Source organism: Brachyhypopomus gauderio, chromosome 2, assembly GCF_052324685.1.
Source record: "Brachyhypopomus gauderio isolate BG-103 chromosome 2, BGAUD_0.2, whole genome shotgun sequence".
NCBI lineage: Eukaryota > Metazoa > Chordata > Actinopteri > Gymnotiformes > Hypopomidae > Brachyhypopomus > Brachyhypopomus gauderio.
This window is the reverse complement of record NC_135212.1, coordinates 26,921,619-26,944,239: the sequence shown is the minus strand read 5'-3', so window position 1 is coordinate 26,944,239 and position 22,621 is coordinate 26,921,619. Positions and strand designations below refer to the sequence as shown.

Sequence of the window (22,621 nt, the reverse complement as noted above, 5' to 3'; positions counted from 1 at the left end):
TGATTTCCAATTTTCTTGCCAATTGCTTGTCTCCTCCAGATTGTCAAAGTAGAGTTCAGTGTACACTTAATCAGGTTACAATATACAAACAATACCCAATAGAATATTACAATTTTGTGGTAATGTATTTTTTAAGCCTTTAATTAATTACTTAGTTGGGTTAAAAAAACTGTTTTAGGGAAAAGAGTCCTTGATGGAAATGACTGAGCACCACTGGACCACCAACAATATGAATGGCCCAAGCTAAAGGATGATCTAGTAAAATGAAGCAGACTTTATTGAATCTGAATGCTTGTATAAGAGGATGGGAGAGACACTAGCCCATTGACTCACGTGAGAAACACAAGTGCATAATGAACACGTACGTTATTTGGCGATCGCAACAGTAACAACATTTCCAGGAGCACATACAGTAAACAGAGTCCTTCACAGCAAGCCCAGACTCAGGTATGAGTGGACACAGTACAGTCCCCCTAATCAGGAGAACACAAGAAAAACAATTCACTGAAACAACAATGTGATATTTGGAATGCAAACTTTTGTATAAATATAACATCATTGGTTTTTCAACATTTGTTGGTTCAGTTAACATTGGTTGTTTAGAGAGGAGAAAGGAACGTGGTTAATGGATATTCATTCACAGTCTTCACAGTAGTCTTGGAGCGTGTGTGAGCGAAACTGCAGTGAGATGGGGACACGGGCAGCTCTGGCTAGTGTGTAGTCTTTAAAGCTTCAGCAAAAAGCAAAATCGAGCATGCATCTTAGTATCAATACAAAACTACGATAGCAGCACACTGTATTTCCTCCAAAATAAAATCCAGTATGTTGAGCAAAACAAATAAAAATAAAAGCAACAATAAACACAGACAAATACCTAGGCCGGTGACAGAAGGTAAATTGAATGATCTCCACCTGTTTTACAAACTGCAGTGGCTGCACTTCGGTTCTGTCCTACACTCTCAGCAGAGAGCCCATGCGGTTTTTGGTTTTCTGTTCATTTTATATATGAGGTCACAAATGTTCTAGGTTTAAACAGTATTCTCATAGCTGACTCCATCATCTAAAAAGGTTTCCTTTCCTTAAAAACAGTAATATTTTTTCTCAAATATAAAGAGTTTTCCCCCGTCCTTTGTATGCACCAATGGTACGTTATTATCTTTGGATTTTCCTTTAAAGCAATACTGTGAGTTATTGTTTTCATTAGTAACATTATTGTTGTTGGTGTCATCATATATGGCAAATGCAGAAACATTCAGAAAGAAAATTACTTTGTTCAAGAGGAGAATAAGAAACTACCGTCAACAAAGTAAAAAAAAAAAGTCTTTAAAAAAGTTAAGTGCACAAATTAAATGCTATAGGTTTTAAGGAGAAAAAACAAAACCATTTCTTAAATCTGCACTGACATTTACAGATGTGGTCCGTTATCTCAGCTCAGCGCAAGTGGAAACGTTGTACAGTAAGACTGTTCAACAAGGTCAGACAGGATAAATTGTTTAACACTGGCAACCTCAAGTGTCTTTGACTGGGATGGTACAAAAATTAAATATACAAAGTCATTTCTTTTAAATCTACCTTACACTTAAGTCATTTGAATAACAATCTACGCAACACCAAAATGTCAATACATGTATCTATTATTAACACAATATTTTGATTAAAACAAACAAATAAAAAAGAAAAACAAACAAAAAAATAAACTTTTTTCCTCACAATTAAAGTCTGCATTAGTCTTTATCTGGACATGTTCTTGTCCAATATAAAAACAAAAACATTTAGAAGATTCAATGACAAAGCAAACTAGGTTTTAACATTTTTGTTTCTAAGAAGTCTTTTGGATTTCAACTTTTTTTCTCTTGGTATACATCAGAACTATTTTTGTTTTGTTTTTTTTTTAAGTTTTTTTTTTAAACACCAATGTTCAGTAGCAGAACAAAATTAATACATGTTGACCTGAGAGTAGACAACATTAAAATACAATACATTAGTTTAGCAAGCCAATATTATATTAACACTTAAATGGTGTAAAACTTGTGTTTAAGTGTGTTTAAAACAAAGAAAAAACAGACTTTTGGTTAGTTAGTTATTAGGTAATCATAAAACCTTCTTAGGTTCTACTCCAGTTCTTAGCTGTGCACATTTCAGTTTCCAAACAGTGTTTATGTATTCTCAAGTTTAAATTGACCAGCATATTGATGTGGGAAAACATTCTACTGACACTTTTTTGGTTACAAGCATTGAAAATGCAAGTTATATCCTACCTACAGGATTCAGTCCCTTTAAAAGTTTTTCAAACCATCACTGGGTTCTCATTTCATGTCTTTTTTTCTTTATTCCACCAGATGCCTTCCATTTCTCTCCCAATCTTCTTTTGTCTCTCTTTTTTTTAATACAATGGAGTCTGTTCCAAGGCAGACAAAATTACAGCTACAGTTGCAATAGTCAGCACTCAGCCTCTAGCTCCAATATATTATGTGGACTCCCGTTGCTCTGCTGACCCATCATTGTTACATCCACCAGCAGAGTCTGTTGGTTTTAAATGACAACTCATAGCATGGCCATTTAGGCTTGAGGTAACAGTTGAAGGTAATGAAAGCTGTAGTGATGGTGAAACAGGACAGGCAGGTTGTGCAGCCCCAGTTAAAGCTGTAGAGGTTGACGGAACTTGCGTAGGCTGATCAGGTGAAACGCTGGGGGCGCAAACCGTTGGTCTGGAGATGGCAGGGGAGCCGTCTGGTCCGGACCGCTTGGGCTGTGATCTTGGAGGGGACGTCTGGTTGTTGGGGGGGTTTGGCTGCGAGGTAGATGAGGGACTGGTGTGAGGTAATAGGCGAGAAGCATGCTCTTTGGCATTTGGTTGCTCCACTGCTCTTTGTCTGTGCTGAGGGGACTCCAGGTGCTGGAGGAGCTCATCGTTCCCATTGAGACAGACGCGACAGGCAAGGCAGTCATACAAGGTGGCATCCTTACCTCTCTCTCTGCACGTCACTTTGGAGACAATGCATTGGGTGGTTAGGAAATTACTGTCCATCTTCGTGTTGCCAGATAAGAAGGAAGAGGAACTTTTCCCAGGTTTGTTTGAGTCCAAGACAGACTCCTTGTTGTGAGCAAGATCCTGAGAACGGGCTAGAGCAGAGATCTGGCTAGCCTTGGCTTTCTGAGGTTGGTGCAGCAGCTGTTTCTGTTGGAGCTGCAACCTGTGATGCATCAGTGCTCCCTGCAAATTGTGCTGATATTGTTGGAGAAGGGAGCCTGGGGAGAGACTCATTAGAGCCTGTGGCAGGACCGGGCTGTAAGGGAACATACTTTCCATACCAAACATGGGCTGCAGAAAACTACCGGGAAGTGTTGTAGGGATCTGTGGAGGGAAAATCTGGGGGAATCCTGGCATAAGACAAGGAAGAAGGGGAGTAGAGAGCAAGGCTGCCTGGTCAGTTGTTCCTGCTGCTTGCAGAGCTTGTAGCTGAGCTGGGTCCATGGTAAACTCCTTACCAAGTTTTGGTGTAGATGCAGCTGGTGTCAAAGAGTCTTGTTTATCTTTACTAATTCGAGAGTTTGAATGACTACTAGCATTGCCAGTGGAAGCCCTCTCAAGCTTTTCAGTAGGATTGTTGTTATTTTCAGAGTTATTCTCTTTGGAAACTTGGAGTTGCAAGTCTGACTCTGTATTCTTTGGGGTTAAGACGGAGTTGGTTGTGCTGACTGGGTCTTTTTCAATGGTAGCCGATACGGAGGCAGAGGATGATGCATTAGATCTGCTGATCTGTCCATTTGAGGGGAGATCACTGGGATCTATACAGGGTCACACAAATCATACATTCAGAAACATGTCACATAACACCACAATGGATAAAACACCACATATTTTAAAATTATGTTTTGATCTAATATTAAACATTTAATGAAGTAAGATCACAAGTCTTGACAACTCTCATACAATACCTGCTTTTGCTGAAGAGAAGCTTGCTACTGATGTGCTGCCTGCCCTTGGCACATTTAAATATTGAGGTGTGGTGTGATTAAAGACCCCTGAACCTTCTGCAGACTGTGGATGGGCAACTGCCAATACTTCGCTTGACTTCTTTAAATGATCTGATTCTTGCTGAGACATCAGCTGGCGAACACTCACAGGATCCACATATTCCCGGTCCCTGTCCATTTGTCCCCCTAGTGCCTCTTTTACTTTAGCAAGATGCTGCTGGGAGAAGACATGGTCCCGCACAGAGAGACAACCACTGTATTTAACACAGCACAAAGTGCATTCTGTCTTGGGCCTCTCAGTACATGTGCTCTCCGTGCCAAATTGCTTGGCAAGGCTGAGCTTGGCTTTCTTCTCCTTTGCACGAGCATTCTGAAACCACACCTGTACTACCCTCTTTGCAAGTCCAACATCATTCCCCAAAGCTTCGCACTCCAACATGGTAGGAGTTTTGTAGTCACTGAAGCAGGCTTTAAGCACTTTCACTTGCAGGCTGCTTAGCTGGGTGCGGTAGCGTTTTTGACCATGTCTGTCACCATCTATGTTTTGACTGTTTGATGACCCTCCAGGACAAGGAGAGGCAGGATCAGCTAAGCTTGAAGTCTCACTGTAATCCAACATAAAATCGTTTTCAAAATCTTTAGCATTGAAACTCATTGCTGGGCTAACCAGCCCTGAGGACAACTTGTCTTCACCTTCTGAAGAGGCCTCTCTCTCAGAGCTAAAAGATAAATGATCAATACTATTATGTTTCCCTTCAACAGGGAAATTTTCTTCATCTGTTGTAACTCCATTTGGGAACATATTTACAGAAATACTCTTAGGCTTGTCTGGCTTGCTACGTTCAAAGGACACCTGTGCTAAAATTGATGGTCCTCCAAAGTCATCCATTCCCCCAACCTTTGATGGCCTGGGACTCAGATGCTGCTGGTGTGAGGACAGGTCCATGCTTTTACCAGTTGGAGAATTTGGGCAAGCCAAAAGGTCACCTTGGTTTAGCATCTGTAAACAGCTTTCCTGAGTCATACCAGTCATTGCCATGCTGTATCCTACATTTTTGGCTTCATGCCAATGTCGTGAGCGTATGTGAGCATCAAGGGCAGTTTGTGCCTTAAAAAGTGCACGACAGAATGGACATCGTCGGTGGGCTTGGGCTGCACCCAGAGCTCTGAACTGGCCTTTTCTCTCACGGGCTCGGGTATTCTGAAACCATACTTGAACAACTCTTTTCTTGAGGCCCACCTCCTGGGAAATGTGGTCAAGCATTTGGCGTGTTGGATTAGAATCTAAGAGATATTTCTGGTATAATATCTCCAGCTGCTCTGGGGTGATGGTTGTCCTCATGCGCTTGTCCCGCTGGGGATCATCCACATTGCTGTCCCAGTCATTTTCCAGAGAACTGGTTCCTGATTTCTGCTCAAGCTTCCTTTTTAAGGAATTTATGGTTGAGTCAGGAATGGCTGCAACTGAGGGCAAATTGGCAGGAATCTGTGGAAATGCCCCAGAAAGTAACTGCCTGGCCAGAAGAGGATTAGCTGGATCAAAAAGCATAAGAGGCATGTCCACAGGGCGGTCAAGGAACTGCGGCGTAACAAAAGGATTTTGAGCAACAAGGAAGTGCATCTGCTGATGTTCCTGCCAATGTTCAAAAGAAAGGAAGCTTAGGTTGCACTGAATGCACTGGTAAGGAGACATCTGCTGTACCGACTTTAACTGTGGTGGCTGAGGAGGACTTGTCACAGAGTTGAAATTCTTTTGAGAATTCTGAGATGGAACTGGGCTTGTCTGAGACACAGAGACTTTAGACTGCTTTTGCAGAGGGGACAGGGGACATGTTTCCATGCTTGTCTGAAGCTTTTCTTCATCATGAGGATTTAGCACTTCATTTGACTCTTCAAGCTTCGAGTTACCAAGACTGTGGTAAGGGTCACAAGTTGCTTCCTCAGTAAGAGGGCCAGAGGTACTAATGTGGTCTAACTGCTCTTTATTTACATGCTTCACATCTGTACTTGACTCCGTGCAATTTGAAAGGCTGGAGGTGGAGGGTGTTGGAGTAGGGCTTGAGGATTCAGATGGAGTTGGAGGTTTAGGATCCATCAAAAACTCATTTTGGTCAAACTGTCCTTCATTATCATCATCTTTATAGCACACTTTTTTCTGATGAGTGATGAGATCAAAAATGCGCTGAAAAACAATGTTGCATTTCTTACACTTATAGTTGTTGTTGGAACTGCGAATATAACGGTCGTTAGGAAACTCCCAACGTTCATCTTTTCCACCCTCACCCTGGTTCTCATAATTCTTCCTGGCTTTTTGACGAGCATTTTGAAACCACACTACAATGACACGAGTCGGAAGATACAGGAGGTTTGAGAGTTGCTCAAATTCATCATCCTTAGGGTAAGCGTTTGCATCAAAGAAATCCTGCAGTACTCTCAGCTGGAAGTCAGTAAATCTGGTCCTTGAGGACCGCTTTCCTGCAGAATACTCATGTCTTGAAGGCTCAGGAGAGGATGACCTGGAATCAACTTTGACATCTTCGAGTGTTGTGATAGGTGGATTGCTGAAGTTATAGGGAGAATCTTTATTGCGCTGGCGCTCCTTAAAGAGTGTGTTTCTAAACCAGTGCTTTATAACTTTATGTGGTAGACCAGATTTGTTGGCCATCTCCTGGATTTGGTCTTCATTTGGGGAGTTATTGATGTCAAAGTACTGTCGTAGAATTCTTAGCTGGTCATCTGTGATTCTGGTTCGCGGTCTTTTACCATGCTGCATCAGAGCAGGAGTTATCTGATGCTGTGCTAAGTCAGGTGTGAGACCAGCTTCAACAGCTGGTAGATGAACTGGAAGTTGAGTGGTCAGAGCCTGGAGAGGCATAGAATGCATCATAAGTGGGGGAAAGAGCGGCAAGTCAATGGATAAGGGAAGTGGTCCTAATGGAACTTGAGGAGTGGAGACAGAAGAGGGGGTCACCATGGTTTCAGAGACAGGAATGCATGATGCAGCCATTTGGTGAGGTGGTTCTGTTGAAGTGGAAAGGGGTGGAGATGAAGCAGGAGATTGGGGAGGGGAAAAATCTTCAGGAGTTGTAGGTCTAAAAGGAAAAAGTCTGTCATACTGTTCACGGTAGTCTTTGGCAAATTTCTCTAATGAATGTATTGGAAAAATGGATTGGTGAATATGCTCTTTATGGCTCTTTAGTATCAATGCATTTGAAAAAAGCTTCCCACAGGATTCACACACTAGCTTCCCAAAGACCTCTGAATGATCCACCTCTTTGGTGTCGGGCAATGTCTGTTCATTTGGTACAGCCTCAGCCTGATTTTTCTGATACTGTTGCTTATTTTCATTAAACTGCATGACTAACTCAAATCCTATGTTCTCCAGCAAAGCTTTTGAAACATTCCCGGGTGCATCATGAGCTATTCGTGGTGGAATTAAGTCTGCGCTAATTTTTCCACCACTCAAAACCTCATCTTCAAGATCTTGTGCTTTGAATCCATCAATACCATCATGAGAGGTTGTATCATTAACCTTCATTGCTGCTTGATTATTGCTCTGTTCAACCACACCTTTGTTACTTTGAAGATCAACAGTCATACCACTAGCATTTTGGGGAACAGGACCGTTCTCCTCAGGAGCCAGAGATGGTAACTGGTTAGGAGCATATGTGGCATCTCCATTCAGTGGCTGTTTACAAGAAGACATGAGACTACACTGTGGTGTTGACTCAGAGGGATCTTCACATGCCATTGGCTTTGCTGTGCTGAGGTTTAACCCTAAGCCTTTAAGGTTTAGTTCAGGATTGATCTGGAACTCCCCTCCTGGGATGAGAAAGGGAAGTAGCAATTGCTGTTGCAGTGGAAGGAGTGCATCTGTTGTGACAGGGAAATGGTGAAGTAGTGCTGGATTGAACAAATGGGATTGGAGGAGGGTTGCTTTCTTCTGGAGCTCCTGCTGGATCTGAGCTTGGGACTGTACTAACTGCTGTTGCTGTAACTGCTGCTGTAGTAATTTATGGTGCCTTTTGGTTGAAGCCACCGTGTTTGTTTGTTTCTTCTTATACTCCTCAGACATCGAGGAGTGACCGGTGTTTTGTCTCGATGAGACATTGTTGTCAGTGCTCTGTTGGTGGTTCAGCTGGGGATGATCGAGAGTTGAAGAGGTGCAGCTTATGTTGTTCACAGCAGACATGGACTTCAGGGCTGTGTGGGAGCTGGAAGTACTCTCTGTTAATGAAGCTGCCTTACCAAGAAGAGGGTTAGCAGAAACAGAGCTCGCTCCTGATGAATCGAGTTTGGCTGCACGAGCTTTGCTTTGGTGTAGGACAGATCGCATATGAATCTCTAAGGTGGAACTCTGGCTGTAAGCTACATTGCAAATGCTACATTTGAAAGGTTTGTGGTCAGTACTGCTGCTGACGGACTCTGGCAGGGTAGAAGAATCTTGCACAGAACGCTTAACTTTGTGCAAGTGTGACACGGAGTTATAGTGGACTAGGAGAATATTCTTTTGTGTGAAAGATTCCTTACAGACTGTGCATTTGAAAGGTCTTGAAGGATCCAAAAATTTCTCTGTTGACACATTTGGGCCTTTTCTCTGAGGTATAAAATGCTTTGAATTCGGTTCAACATCTTCTCGAAGTAAACTCAAATAGCTGTCTCCAGGGCTTAATTTTTCCTCTGCGTCACTTTCTTCATCTTCCTTCACTCTCTCCTCTTCAAATGATCCCTGTTCCTCAGCAAGACTTTGGTCTTCACCACCCAGGAGGTCTTCGGTCATCAGCAGACTGCCACATAATTGCTGCAGTTGGGCTTCACTCAGCTCTAGATGACTGGTTTCCAAGTGCTTCCGCAATGCCTGAAGTGTACGAAAGCTGCGCTGACAGAGGCAGCACATGGTGGCAGCTCTGATGGCATGGTACTGGGAGTGCAGCTGAAGCTTCTCAGCAGTTTTGAAGGCAAGGCTACATTGGCTGCATCTGTATTTGTAGACATGGCGATCAGAAATTGGCATTTGAGGCCTTTGGCTGTGGATCTGGTTGATGTGCACTTGGAGAGCACTGGAGGAAGGAAGCACAGTGTTACAGCCCTTCTGCCAACACGGGAAAGCAGCCGTGTTCTCCTTGGTGGATTCTGCATCTTCTAAGGGTGGCTTTTGGTTTTTAAATATCTCTGGTTGGCATGTAGTTGTTCTCTCCTGTTCACCTTCGCCTTGATCTACACATACCAAAAAACAAACAAAACATTTTAGATGTGTTATTGTGTATATACAATGTTTTATTCTTTTTTTAAGCAGACACATAACTGACATTTACTGCAAAATGTTCTACTAATTTATCATTAAGTTCACAGTTTACATTACATTAAGGAGGTCATGATTTGTCATTGTAAACAATTCCAGACATTTTAACCGCAAATTAGTCAAAATCTTCAACACCTAGTGCAGCCTAAGTGTTTGCAAGGTGATGGTTTTTGTTATTCAGGTGTCAAAATTTGAACAATTTAGGATGAAACAAATGACTATGATGTTAAAATGAAAATAGGTACACTCATACTGGGTTAAATGTGAAATAATTCTAACATTTTTATTCAGTGTTTACTTTTCAGGAGACCAAAAAAAGCTCCAAAAAACTAGTTGTTGTATAAAAGTTGTGATGAGTTTAGGTTCTGTTGTCTCTCAATATCACAACCAATGTAGTGTCAGAGCCAGTAAAACAGCTCTTGTGAAGTTGAAATATCAGAATAAAGCAAACAGAGACAGGCGATTATTAGATATTTTAAAACAAACTGTTTTGTACATTAAGACATACCGCCTCGGTGAGCCTATAGAGGCTTCAGTACAAAATGTAACTGGTTAGCCTTGAGACAGAAAAAAAAACAGTTCTGGGACAAAGAGTTTAGGCTAAAGATTAACCTGCACCGGGGTTGTGGAAAGAAATTAGAACCGATACCAACTCATCTCTGTAACCTCATATATCTGGACGTCATCCATTAAAATGTGAAGCAATATTATAATTTCAAATTCGAAATCTGTACAAATGCACAGCGCCAATGCAACAAAAATCCCAATGCAAATGATTTATGGACTGCACAGCACAATGAACATATCCATTTTGTTCCTTCAGTACCATTAATGATGGCCCAGTTCTACACTTTTGGAGAGGCACTACACAAAATAAATGAAGATCACAGTTTGTATGCATTTCTATTCTGTGTTCTCCTGAGATTTCACTCCATTCATGCAGTGAATCTGTATTGTTTCTTCTTGATTGCCGAGTTGAGACTGGTTTATACCTACCATCAAGTCTCTTCACTCCATTATAACTGGAATCTGCCTTTGTCTGCTGGGAACTGGAGCCTTGTACTGGTAAGAACATCTTTTCTGGCAGAACATCTGAGGCAATCACCTGACCGTGAAGGAGGGGGTGGAAATAGAAATGTATGGCAAACGTTAATTAAACAAAATCGCATTATTCAGTCATTTAAATTATAAGTCACAATTATGCCATTACCTGCCACCTTTTCAGTAGCGTAGTAACAGGTATGTATTAATTTATAGTGAACTGAAAAGGCACAGACTTGATCCAAACTACAAAAAAAAGATGCCGTCATGAAGCAATACTTAAGGGGGTTCATAGGTTAAGTGCGACAGGAAGCCCTAGGACGTCCTCTCTAGTATATACCAGTGTTGAGCCACCTCTAGATAAAAAAGCCACATCTTTACCTTCATTTTTACCACTTTTAAAATGAGCAGATCAGCAGATATATAATGCATTCAGACATAGAGAGGCAGAACCACACACAACAAAATAAAATGTGATGCCATTTCCATCACAAAGCACACCATTTCAGCAAAGTGCTTCATTAGAAGACAGGAGGCAAGCACAGAGGCCCACTCAAGGTCACATTTAATTTAGAGCACATAATTGGGAAGCACGGCTCATAACGAGAACCACCTAGCACCATATCAGGACTAATGAAGCTCAATTATTTTCATTACCCTATCTTAGACGAAACTGAGGGGGAGGGGGAGCAGGGGGGACATGGGGAACATGACACAGAGGCGGAAGGACCCAGAAAAATGAATACACAATGCAGAAGAAAAGAGAGCAGAGGTAAATAAAGGACAAAAGGCCCTCGCACCAAACCAAACGTTGCACAAGCATGAATACATAGAAAGAATACGCTTATCAGATTGGCAAACGTCACATTGCTTGGAAGACTCTATTTGCTCAATAAGGCCTGCCAGTGAATTACCAAAAATAGATAAAGGAAAAACAAGTCTACTTCTGTGGGGTCAAAAGTTCCAGCTTATTTTAAACGTTTAAACCCACATATTTCCTTAAAGACCATCATCACAAATAAAATTTTACATTCTCATTTTCCTCGCATAAAAAAAGGAATGTTAATAAATATACAATGTAACTCACAGACCTGATGTACTAATTACATACAGATTAAACAACTTGCATGTCTTACAATATATATATATATATACACACACACACACACACACACACAAAACCTCTTAGGACGAATGTTTCATTTTGAATTAAGAGGGTTGAAGGAGGGCAATGCAGTACTGTGACACAAAGTTCCATCAAGAAATATAAATTGCGGCCGGTGTGCATTTACGGGTCCCACCGTCCCCGTGCAGTCCAACTGCCAATTACAAGTGAGTTTAACAAGATGCACAGCAGGAGGCCGTCATCTGTTAATGCTGCACTTTGAAAATCAGAGCCGTTCCCGTGGCGGGCTAAGCCTGGGTCTCCGGGTCTCGGGCTGGGCCTCACCGTGTTGATGAGCTTCTGTGTGCAGTCTGCGGTCACACTGTGCAAGTGCGCGAGGTGTGTGCGCAGCAGAGCGATGCTACGCAGGGTCTCCTGGCAGAGCGGGCAGCGGAGGACGGGCTGCACAGCGTGCTGGATCATCACGTGACTCCGCAGGCGGCCGAGATCGGCGTGACAGAACCGGCAGAACGGGCACTGTCGGACCTGAGGGAGGGCATGGGAGAGGCGTGTGAGCGAGAACGTGGGTTCTCCGACGTGACAAGCGAGGTTGGTGCGTCAGGAAATATAAGAAACGCTTCAGTTCTCAAACACTGAAGGGGGGGAGAAAAAAATAAAAAAACAACTCCGAGGTGTGCGTGGGTCGTCTGCTTCCAGTCTCACCTGATCTGAGGCGGTTTCCACCTGAGCTCGGGGCCGTTTTGGTGGTGAGGAGTCGTCCGTTTCGCCAGGCGCAAAGATCGGGCGTTTGGGACTAGCATGAGGTTCACTCTGTCCTTTTTCCTCATGAATGGATGGTTCTATAGAAAAATCAAACCCACAATAAATTGTAGCTCATATTCTCAGATTTATCTATAATCACATTTAAACAAAATTGTCTACTGTAAGAGATTGAAATCCACGCTGCATGAATAGCATAAGACATTTAGAGGTATTTCTGACCTGTTTCCTCCCCCCCTGTGTCTACATGTTTGGTCCGGTCCTCCTGGTCAGCAGTAATCTCAGTGGGTGACTCCATCTCATTCACATCTCCTAGGGGTGGGGAGAGAGAATGTTGACAATCTAACATACAGACAGTTTAACTCAATAGTGCATCATTTTACTCTTCCAGTTAAAATATTTGGTGTGAAAGCCTTTCTGGAATTATAGGATTATTTTTAGAAAATGTCATCAATTGGAGAAATAGCATCTTCCTTTGTCTATGTGCTCTGGGATTACAAAATATAACCTATAGGGGTCACCCTACACTATCAGGGCCAGGCTTCACCTACCCCAACAACCACCACCACCACCACCACCACCCTTCACACACACAAATTATATAGACAAGCTACTGCTTTTCAGTACACACACCCAATGCTTAAAAGAGATGGGAGGAGAGAGACGGAGAGAGAGAAGCCATGGAGAGAGAGAAACGCTGAAAATCAGCCGTGTCAGCAGTGCTTCATCTGACCGACGGGGCTTTGAGAGTCACAGGAGGGAGATAATACTGAAGAGGCCATGAGGGTCACTCACTCAGACTCCATTTCACTGCGCAAATTAGAGGAAGAGCCAATGCTTTGAAAACGGCATAACAGGCTTAGCAGGAAAAGGATCTTTAAAGGATTTTTAAAATCCTTAAAAAAAAAAGACCTTTCCACAGTCTGCATATTTTCTGCTTTTTGCTAAATATGTGTAAAACGAATTAAGACAACATGAGCTCTAATAACTCTACAAGTAAAAAAATATCCACATGTGTTGTCATTAGAGTTTGTCACCTTCACAGTGAGAGATTGAATGTTCTGAGCTGAAACCCAAAGGAACCTTCACAAAAGAGAGCGGATATATTCTGTTGTTCTTTTTCAGTGTCTAATAGCTTGGCCAAGCTGCAGAAGGACAAGACACATTGCCTCAGGACACATAGGACGCCACCTTCTAGCCACAACCAAACCACCCCCCCCTGTCCCTGCTTTCTGGCTTTCTGCTTCCTTGACAGAGTGACTGTTTGCGTTTGTGGGGGAAGGGGCTGATTTGGGTAGGTAGGATTAGAGACTGCAAAGCCAGAGGAGACAGAAAGCCATAAGGGTTGTCATAACAGACCAATCAAAGGACAGCTGAGGTATCTTCTAGTTGTTCAGAGAGGATTGTTATGAAAAAGAGAGAGAAAGAAGGAGGGAGAGGCCAGCTGAACACCAATTATCCTGACAGACATACTATTGATTTCCTATCAGACCTACACAGCCATAAACACAGAACACATAACCTGAAACTGTCCAATCCGCTCTGCTTATGAACGCTCCACTGCACCCACCACACACTCCTTCACATGCACACACATGCACACACGAAGGCTGGCCAAGAATCTGGCATGCAGTTTGGGTAATCCTTTTTTTAAATGGCATTTCATTTTAGAAAAAATTAAAACATGGTAAAATAAAATAAAAACAGAAATGGAATGAACATTTATATAAGGGACAAGCCAACGAGTTTGCACTGCTCCATTCAAACAATGACTGATGATTGAAACGCAAGCGCAAAAATGAAATATCTGTTTCCCAAAACAGCAGTACAAGTAGGATTTCTATAAAATGGGAAACACTTTGATGCTAAGAATTAAGGGTCTCAAGCCCGTCAATGAGGATGAGAAATATATTTAATATGCATGTAGAGAATACAAGCTTTTTTACAGCAAGGTTATATGGTGCATAAATGTCAGCATTTCAGCACACATTTCTCATATGTATTTCCAAGTATCTGTTTTACATTTTATAAATTCTATAGCTATAAAATACAAATGCACCGACTGACCAAACAACCTTAATCAAACCGGTGCACTTCTTTTGACGTGTTTCCACTTTGCACAAAAGAAAGAGCATATGAATCCACATCAGGGCGGTGAGGTCAGCCTGGCCAATAATGAAGTGATAAAATGCATTCACACGCACTAACAGACTCTATACACACTCTCGGCACACACCTCATCAGCACTTCCTGCTCGGCTCAGAGATCAGTACACGAACGCTCGGCAGAATTGATCCACTATTGATTATAAATTAGGGAATGCCCTGCGTTTCTACAAAGATCAATAGTAAGCCATTGAGACACAGTGATCCACTCCACTGCTGTTTATTCAGCCTCTTCTAACAGAAGCGCTAGCGAGTCACTCAGCACCTCGGCCCGTGATATGCTGCGGCTTACACACTCAACCCGCTCAGCAGCTCGCAGTGGAACCCCAGCCAGGACTACACACAAGGAAAACGGTTTTCTCCCTCCTGTCTTGCCTCCATGTTTGATTTTTTCCTTTTATTGCGAAGAGTGAGTGTCCCTGTGCTGAATGGAATATAAGAAAAATCTAAATGTTTTTTCAATTATTATTTATTTTTTTAACTAGAGGTAGTGCTAGATATTTTTTGCAATAGAAAAAACACTTTAAAGGGATAATTACATCCTTAATTACAAATTAACTTTAGAAGGGATGGGCTCTCTTGCTAATGTTAGGACGGCCTCATCACACTCTCTCTGACCTGCCCAGGTGAATACACAATGGAATAGAGAGAGGGAAATTTTTTTCTAAAGGAAACAAGTTAAATATTTTATTTACAGACACTTTAAGCAAATATCTCACAAATTAAACTAAACATAACATCCATAATGAAAAAAATTCCTTCTCAGAGATACAAATGAACAACTCAAACATGTAAAGTCTGTATGACTTTCTCAAAGTTGGACATGAGGGAATCTCCTGCACACATTCTCTCACTCTATCTTATTCGCCCCCTTTAGAGATTAATTGGATAGCATTAATTAACTCATTCCTTGTTAGTGGGTGAGGCCTTTATCGGCTGCATTGATTAGCCACCACCTCTAGTAAGGCCTCCTTCCAGGCAGTGAGAACGTAACAAGCCTGATTATTGGCAGATAAATTAACACAATCAATTTCTGCCATTCTCTACAAAAATCTCTCACTCGTGTTCACATTCTCCCTCACACTGACAGAGTGCAAGCATTGGGCTATTGTTTAAGTCATTAGTTGGGTTGATCTGGGGTTTGAACCAAATGCTAATTGACTCTACCACCCGCTTCTCTCAATTACCCCAGAGTCAATAAGCGCCCCTTCTCTTGTTCTCTTTACACCCAGCCTTGCTGTTTTCCTGCTCGCCTTTACGCCCCTCCCCCCTCTGCTGGTTTACCCCCCTTTTTTATTTCTCCCCAGCTACAACACTCCAGCAGTGAGCAGCAGACAACATGGTCGCCTAACTATCTTTTGTGCTTATGATGGGTTTTATTAGCAATTGCTAGTTCACCATGTTCACCATGACCCGATATTAATGTGTGGGACTACAATGTGTTCTGTTCTGATTAAAAATAAAAAAAAAAAGATGCTGTTTTTCTAGACAGGTAGGGATTACAAAATTTCCTATATATTTTTGATGTTTTCTTTAAAGCTATTTTTAATATCATTAAATGCTGTATAGCTTAGAACCTCAAAGAAAGAACTAATTATACTGAGAACCATTATATTTAAGCAAAATACAATAGATTGAGATAGAACATATTAGATCAACAGAACAAATTAACGATTTTACCCAGGATGACAACGGTATTAATAAAACCTTCACAAAACAAACATCTGTCATGTGTAATTATGTGTAATGTGTCGTGTATTATGTGTAATTAGTTAGAGTAGGTAAATGTTCGCATCTTTGGGTCTTTATACTGAAATCTATAAAATATCTCTATTTTTTTTAGATTTTTTAATTTCTCCAAAGACCTTCAAATGTTGCTTTCCTAAAGACAAAGCTCTCTCATATCCCAGAAAATGAATCAGAAAACACTGAAAGACCACACATTACTTGCTCTTACCATTATCTTGTGCAGGAGTCTTTCTTATTTTAAACATGGCACCAAGCTCCTCCTCTTCATCCTGGAAGCCTTTCTGGATTTGCTGTAGTCTGAGTAATCCCTCCTCTCTCTGGTGACTCAATGAATTGGAGTGCTGCACAAGACTGAGACTGTTCTGGGTGGAGTAATTACACAGCACACAGTGCAACCACCCACCATCAGACACAGTTCCTTCAAACTGCTGTAGATACTGAGGAGCGAAAAAAAAGACACATTAGTCATATTCCTTTTCTTCTAATTGTCCAGGCCAAAAAGGCAAAGCTAAGCACTCTTTTAAAAAAAGAGTATTAAATTCATTTAATGGTCTACCCCATAGAAGCAACAGTACTCTCCACTAAACAGGGTCATAATTAGGACTGGTTCATTGGGTGATAACACCAATCCTTTTTTAACAGTCCTGGATTTTTTTGTAATATGTAAACAACTCTACTTGATTTTAAAAGCGCTAGGAAGCTAGCTACAAAAACATAATAATGCCCTCTTCTTGTGAGAGCAAATGGGCTGGTCTCTACAACAGTAAAGAGTGTGTGGCATAGGGGAACTGACTAAGACATTCAAAAAATAAGGCAAAAGTCCATATAGGCATTTCACTTTTGTGCATTTTTCCACTGTAGCTACATCTATAGCTACATTTGAGATGTGTTAACTCTACACCATTAACTGTTCTAAATGTTCCAAAGCTAGTAAGCTTACTAGCTTGGATACCCATATAGGTAGCTAGCGTTACACCAGTAGCTCATGTTCATGTTTCATATTCTAGCAAAGTTAGTTCATGATTCATACGCTAGCAAAGATACCCAGTTAGCAATACATTTCTGGCATAGCAAACCAAGATGGTGAAGTAGCTCATGTTATCTTCTCTGGTAACTTAGCTTAGCATACCAGATGCTTTTACCGTTTTCAGTTTCAGTCATGAGTCATTTTTCCTTTAGAAAATTGGGATTTCAATCTGACGTTCATTGAGAATTAGCTCACTGAGTGTGTAAAATACAATCATGCGCACAATGAGAAACACCAGTCCACTTGCTGGGCTGAACTCTAAACTGATTAGAGATGTGCTGGGCTAATGGACCACATTAGCAGGAGGGGAAAAAATAACATACAATCAATCTCCATTACTAAACAGACTGCAGAGGCCTGGGAGGCAAATGAGCAGTTTCTACCCTCTGCCTGCGATGCCCCTTCCCAAAATCTACTTCAGAAATGGAAGGAAGACTTCAACTACAACAAACTGTTCACACAATGTTCATTTACATTTTAAAAGGTTATCTGGTAAGGTACTTGAATTTAGGTTGGAACTGGGAGAATCAATTCTGTGGTGCAATGGATTTTGGAGAACTGACTCTCAGAACTGACTGCTGGGGCTCAGCATGAAGACGTAGGTGGTGACAGCAGACTAAATCAATAGAGCCATCTCATCTATCAAAGCGTGTATGTCTTATTCAAGAGCGAGACAACAGGTAATAACTTTCTAGATCATATTAGCTTGTCACTATAAATATAAAATATTTACTTTTTTGGAAAAGGTACAATGCCAACAGTAATGAAAAATGAGTAATCAAAAGTGTTTTGTCTGAGATGTTTCAGCCAAATTAATCATATCACACCAGAACAGTTTTTCAGACCAAACCTATGCTGAAAACCATTTCCAATGGAGTCACCATTGTAGTGCAATGTAATCCAAAACTAGACTTAATTCATGTTCAGGAAACAGTCCCATACTGAACAAATAATGACATTAACAGCACTATGTAATGTCAGCAAAATGTAATGTTTGAGGTCGAGCTCACACTCAAAGACACACATGCGCCAGTTCAAAATCACTGACTGGGAAGAATTTACCTTGTATAGTCTCAAGCTGGCCTCGTGTGTGGGGTTCACTGTGTGTAGTTTTAGCTTCTCCAGACTGTTGGCCTCGTAGTTGCATGCATTACACCTTAGCTGCACTTGGATGCCAGTGGTCATGCACCTGAGCAGCCATTCCTCATCCTCCTCTTGGTTTCCACTGTGGCTGCTGGCTTCTTGCAGGTGTGCTGCTAGCTGGTAACGCTGAAGGTGTTTATCAGTCTGGCAGTGCAGCTGGAAGTTGGCCCGCAGGGGCGTGGCGTAATGGCAGAGACGGCAACTGTGGGCGTCGCCAGTTGTGCTCCTCCAACTGGAATCAGGAAGCGAGCGCTGTTTGGCCAGATGCTGACCAAGAGTCTCCAGGCTGTCTGAAGAGTAATGGCCACATAGCACACATTCAAACATGGCCTCTGGAGCATCCACCTCTGCCAGATTTTGGGGAGGCTCTTGTACAGCCTCATCAGCCTGAAATGCCAGGCCGGGGTCAGACAGCCTGCCCTGGGGCTGGCAGTAGCGGTAGAGCTCCGTGGTACTGTGCCGTCGCTGACGTTGCATGTGGGCCAGGTTTTGTTGCAGGAGGAGCATGTTGTGTGTGTGTTTCTCGCTGGTCATGTGTATGCGAAGGTTTCGCGCTACGTTGGTTTCATAGTCACACACTTCACATCGCCACGCGGCACGCCCCTGGAGTTTAGGGGAGGTAGAGGTGGCCTGGGGGGTATGCGTGTGAGACAGGGGGCTGGATTGTGCAGGTGGAATTTGTGGTGGAGCTTGTGGTCGTGCCTGGGTCTGCAGATTCTGCATGTTGTTGAGATGTTTGTCAGACTGCATGTGGATACTTAGGTTGCCCTTGGTGGTGGTGGAATACTGGCACACCTGACAACGAAAAGGCTTATACCCACAGGTGTACGTCTCCCCCCGAGCCAGGCGTGGGTGGCTCTGCCCACTGCTACAGTAAGGACACTGCCCTTCTTCAGAGTCTGGGTGCTTCTCCTTCATATGGGCCTCTAGGGTCTGCTGATACTTGTAGTGCCAGTTGCACTTGGGGCACTTCAGTGTCTTGCAGGAATTTCGCGAGTGGGTAATGGTAGCTTGACCCCCAAAACAGTAGGAAGATCCCTGTATACCGTCTTGCCCGATAACAAAAACACCATCATCTGCAGCCAACAAACTCCCTCTAGACCCAGTGTCGGTCTGGCCATCTTCTGGAAGAGATCTGTTAGTGTGGGCCAGAGACGGGCTGACGGCTGGTGACTGAGAATTGCTAAAGTTCTCCGGTAGGTCAGAGTAAGTGATAGCTGGCTTGTCGTCACACACTCTGCCTCTGGCTCCATCTGCCATGGCACAGCCCTTCTTCGACAAGTTGTTTGGTTCAGTGTCCATCACACTCTCTTGGTCAGCAAGGTCTTTTGTAGTAGTGACTATGGGCGGGGTTTGCACACTAGGGGAAGGTGGAGCACGGCCGTGGCAGTTAAAGCTTGTTCCACACTCTAACTCAGAGTCTGTACGAGATTTGGTGTTATTCATAAAGCTGGTTGCTGTGGTGACAGAGTTGGGAGAATTGGGAATGCTTTGGTTTGAAAGAGCCACTTCAGTTGCGTGCTCTCGTCCGCCACTGCCGTCAATGCTACTCATTCTATGGTCTGCAGAGCAAATGACCTCTGAACTTGGCCGCTCGTCCATTTCTCTGCAACTTGTGCCATCTTTCCACATGTAATCGTCCTTGCTCCACTTTGTGCCCTCTCTCCCCAGGGTTGAAGGGTCTTTGGCAGGGCTCAGCGCTGAGGTAGGAAGGGGGGTTCTGGGTAGAGAGGGCTGGAGAGGGAGTCCCGTCTCAGACATCTGTAGGCATTCACTCTCCTGCCGACTCGGCACGCCTACCGCACGGTGCCCTGGTTGGGCCGCTGACTGGCTTGGCGCAGCACGCTCGCTGCTTGTTTTTGGTTCTAGGAAGCTGAGGAACGGGTGGCCGCTGTGGCCTACAGGCTGCAGGATGGCACAGGTGTGCCGAAGCGAAAGCAGGTGCCGTTCGTCCGCGTCAAGTGTGACGTCATGTTGCTGCAAAATGTGACCTCGGAATGCACGCACACAGTTGAACGACAGGTGACAGAAAAAGCACAGAAGGATGGGGGGGCTAGCAGAAGGCACCCGCCCCGCTTCAGAAAGGCCCGTCCGGGCAAGCGCTCCATCTTTGGATAGGCAGGTCAGCAAAGCAGGGGCGTCTCCAGCCAGGTGGCACCAGTTCTTGGGGTTACGGAGGTGGAAGACATGAAAGCTCTTTAACGAAGAGCTCTGGGACAAAGCAAAATGGCAAGTGCTAATAATGGGGGGACGAGAAGAGGATGGAACCACTTCAAATGGCAGCTGATTCTGGCTCTCTAGGACATAAACAGATCCATCAGCCTGGTATATTATCTCTCCAATCTGATGTTCTAAATCATCGCACTCTTCGTCATCTTCATCTTCCTCATCTTTATCGTTCTCTTCTCTCATCTCTACATCTTTCTCTAAAGAATCACCTGCCGCAAACTCGTCAACCTGCTCTTCATCAACTCCTCGTTCACATCCGCCTCCCAAGGTCCTCCTTTTACCCGAGCCTTCCCCGTCTACTCCTGTATTCTGTCCCAGTTCCCTCTTGTTGGATGGGGTGAGCAAACTCAGCTCAGAGGTTTTATTTCTAGGCAAGAGTAGCAGGCTGGATGGAGATGAGCTGCAGAACCCTGGTGGCCGGTTCATGTAAGGGCTGGAGGTCCCATCATCTGAGAAAGAGTCACAGCACTCCATCCTTCCAGTTACTGGACACACTCATCCCACCCTGACCTACAGAACGAGAGAGAGATCGGGGGGGGGGGGGGGGGGGGGGTGGTTGTTAAGTAACATCCTGACTGAGAATACGTGACATTTTCAGATGCGTTGTCCATAGTAAAACTACCAATAGCTGGAAAGAGTTATTGTGCAAAAGTATATACAAGCAACTCAATACGCCTCCAAGAAGACAAAGGCTGGTGCTAAAATGAGTAGTGTTTTACGGTGCCCCAGAATGTTATGAACTTGCTGCTGTTCACCAAATGAGTGAGTGAACAAGCCAAAATAAAAAAATAATTTAAAAAAACTGGGTAAAAAAGGCTACAGTGCGATCAATAGCGTTTTGCCAGGCTGCAATGCTGAAAACTGAATATTACATGAGGAAACTTTCTTGGAATCACAAAAATCTCTTCAATGAATGTCTTGTGAAGCCTGTCCCCTTGCCTTCCCCTTCCTCCATCTGCAGTAAGCTCCCTATTAGTAAACTGAAGGCCACGGAGTACAGGGTGCTCCGTCTAAAGTGGTTTGCTCAGTGTCTGTGCCTTCGGGCTGCACTCCCTGACATCTGTGGCTTCTCCAGAGACCTCGGCTGCAAAAGCCCCCGAGCTGTTTGACTAAGAAGTGGTTTCAGTTTAATTCTATTTACATGGAGCTTTTCAACATCTGCCGTCACAGATATATTTGTGTATAGGCCTACAGTATGTACATACATGCAAAGCCGCACTGCACTTATGTTAGTTTATGTTTGGAGTTCTAACTCGGGCACTTTTATAGTTAAAGCATGCGCAGTTGGATGTGAGGATTGAGGGATATTTGTATTTGAAGGGGGATCTGCTGGGAATTGAGGAAATTACATTTTATGTTCTTGTACGTGTGTGTGTGCGTGTGTGTCTGTGTGTGCATGCACATTGGGGTAATTGCTCAACCTCCCAGTTTAAAAGTGCAGATTGTGCCGAGATTCAGATGGTTATATTGAGCTCTTTCTGATCCTGGCTGCTGGAGGGGGTTAAAGTGCTTATAGAAAAATCAATAGCATGAATGCTAAGCAACTTACTGGAAGCCAGAGCAGGATGCTACCACAGTACTAAGGATGTGTTCACTGATTTAAGCTCAATCCAATCCTCAGGCCTGGATCAAGAGGCTTTGAAGGCAAGTCGAACACAAGTATCCCAACAGCAGAGAGTGGTGCTCACACAAAGTAGTCTGATCATGCGCACACACACATACACAAAGCTTAATAAATACATGTTTATTTCCTGTATCTATCGATGATACTGCACAGAAACTGTATGCACACTGTATGTGCGTGTTGTAATTAATAACATACCTTATTAGCAGCTAGGTTAATTAGTCTTATCTTTGGGACACCTTACATGAGGGCACACAGCAGGAGACAAGATGCATTTCAAACCAATTTGCATGTGTGTACACATGCGTTTTTGTAAAGATTCTGCATAAAGTATTCAGTAGAAAGGCTGAACAGGTATTCTCAGCACATAACATCCATTGCTTTATGTGTCTTACATGAAGTTATCAGGTTCTGTTTATGATATTACAAAAAATATGCATTTACACTACACTACTCTAGCAAAAACAAATACATCTTA

General features: G+C 43.1%; 1 protein-coding gene across 1 annotated transcript in view; it reads right to left on the bottom strand.

Moving 5' to 3' along the window:
• Nucleotides 1-254: 254 nt before the first annotated feature.
• zfhx3a (zinc finger homeobox 3a) overlaps nucleotides 255-22,621 on the bottom strand; it is a 30,131-nt gene continuing 7,764 nt past the window's right edge. Inside the window, exons 2-9 of the mRNA XM_076992580.1 lie at nucleotides 18,210-21,029; nucleotides 16,329-16,557; nucleotides 12,429-12,518; nucleotides 12,150-12,286; nucleotides 11,772-11,972; nucleotides 10,277-10,385; nucleotides 3,940-9,195; nucleotides 255-3,789 (exon numbers count right to left, since the gene is read on the bottom strand). Coding sequence (XP_076848695.1) covers nucleotides 2,468-3,789; nucleotides 3,940-9,195; nucleotides 10,277-10,385; nucleotides 11,772-11,972; nucleotides 12,150-12,286; nucleotides 12,429-12,518; nucleotides 16,329-16,557; nucleotides 18,210-20,993 — 10,128 coding nt within the window. The 5' untranslated portion in view covers nucleotides 20,994-21,029 and the 3' untranslated portion in view covers nucleotides 255-2,467. The remainder of the gene's footprint in view (nucleotides 3,790-3,939; nucleotides 9,196-10,276; nucleotides 10,386-11,771; nucleotides 11,973-12,149; nucleotides 12,287-12,428; nucleotides 12,519-16,328; nucleotides 16,558-18,209; nucleotides 21,030-22,621) is intronic.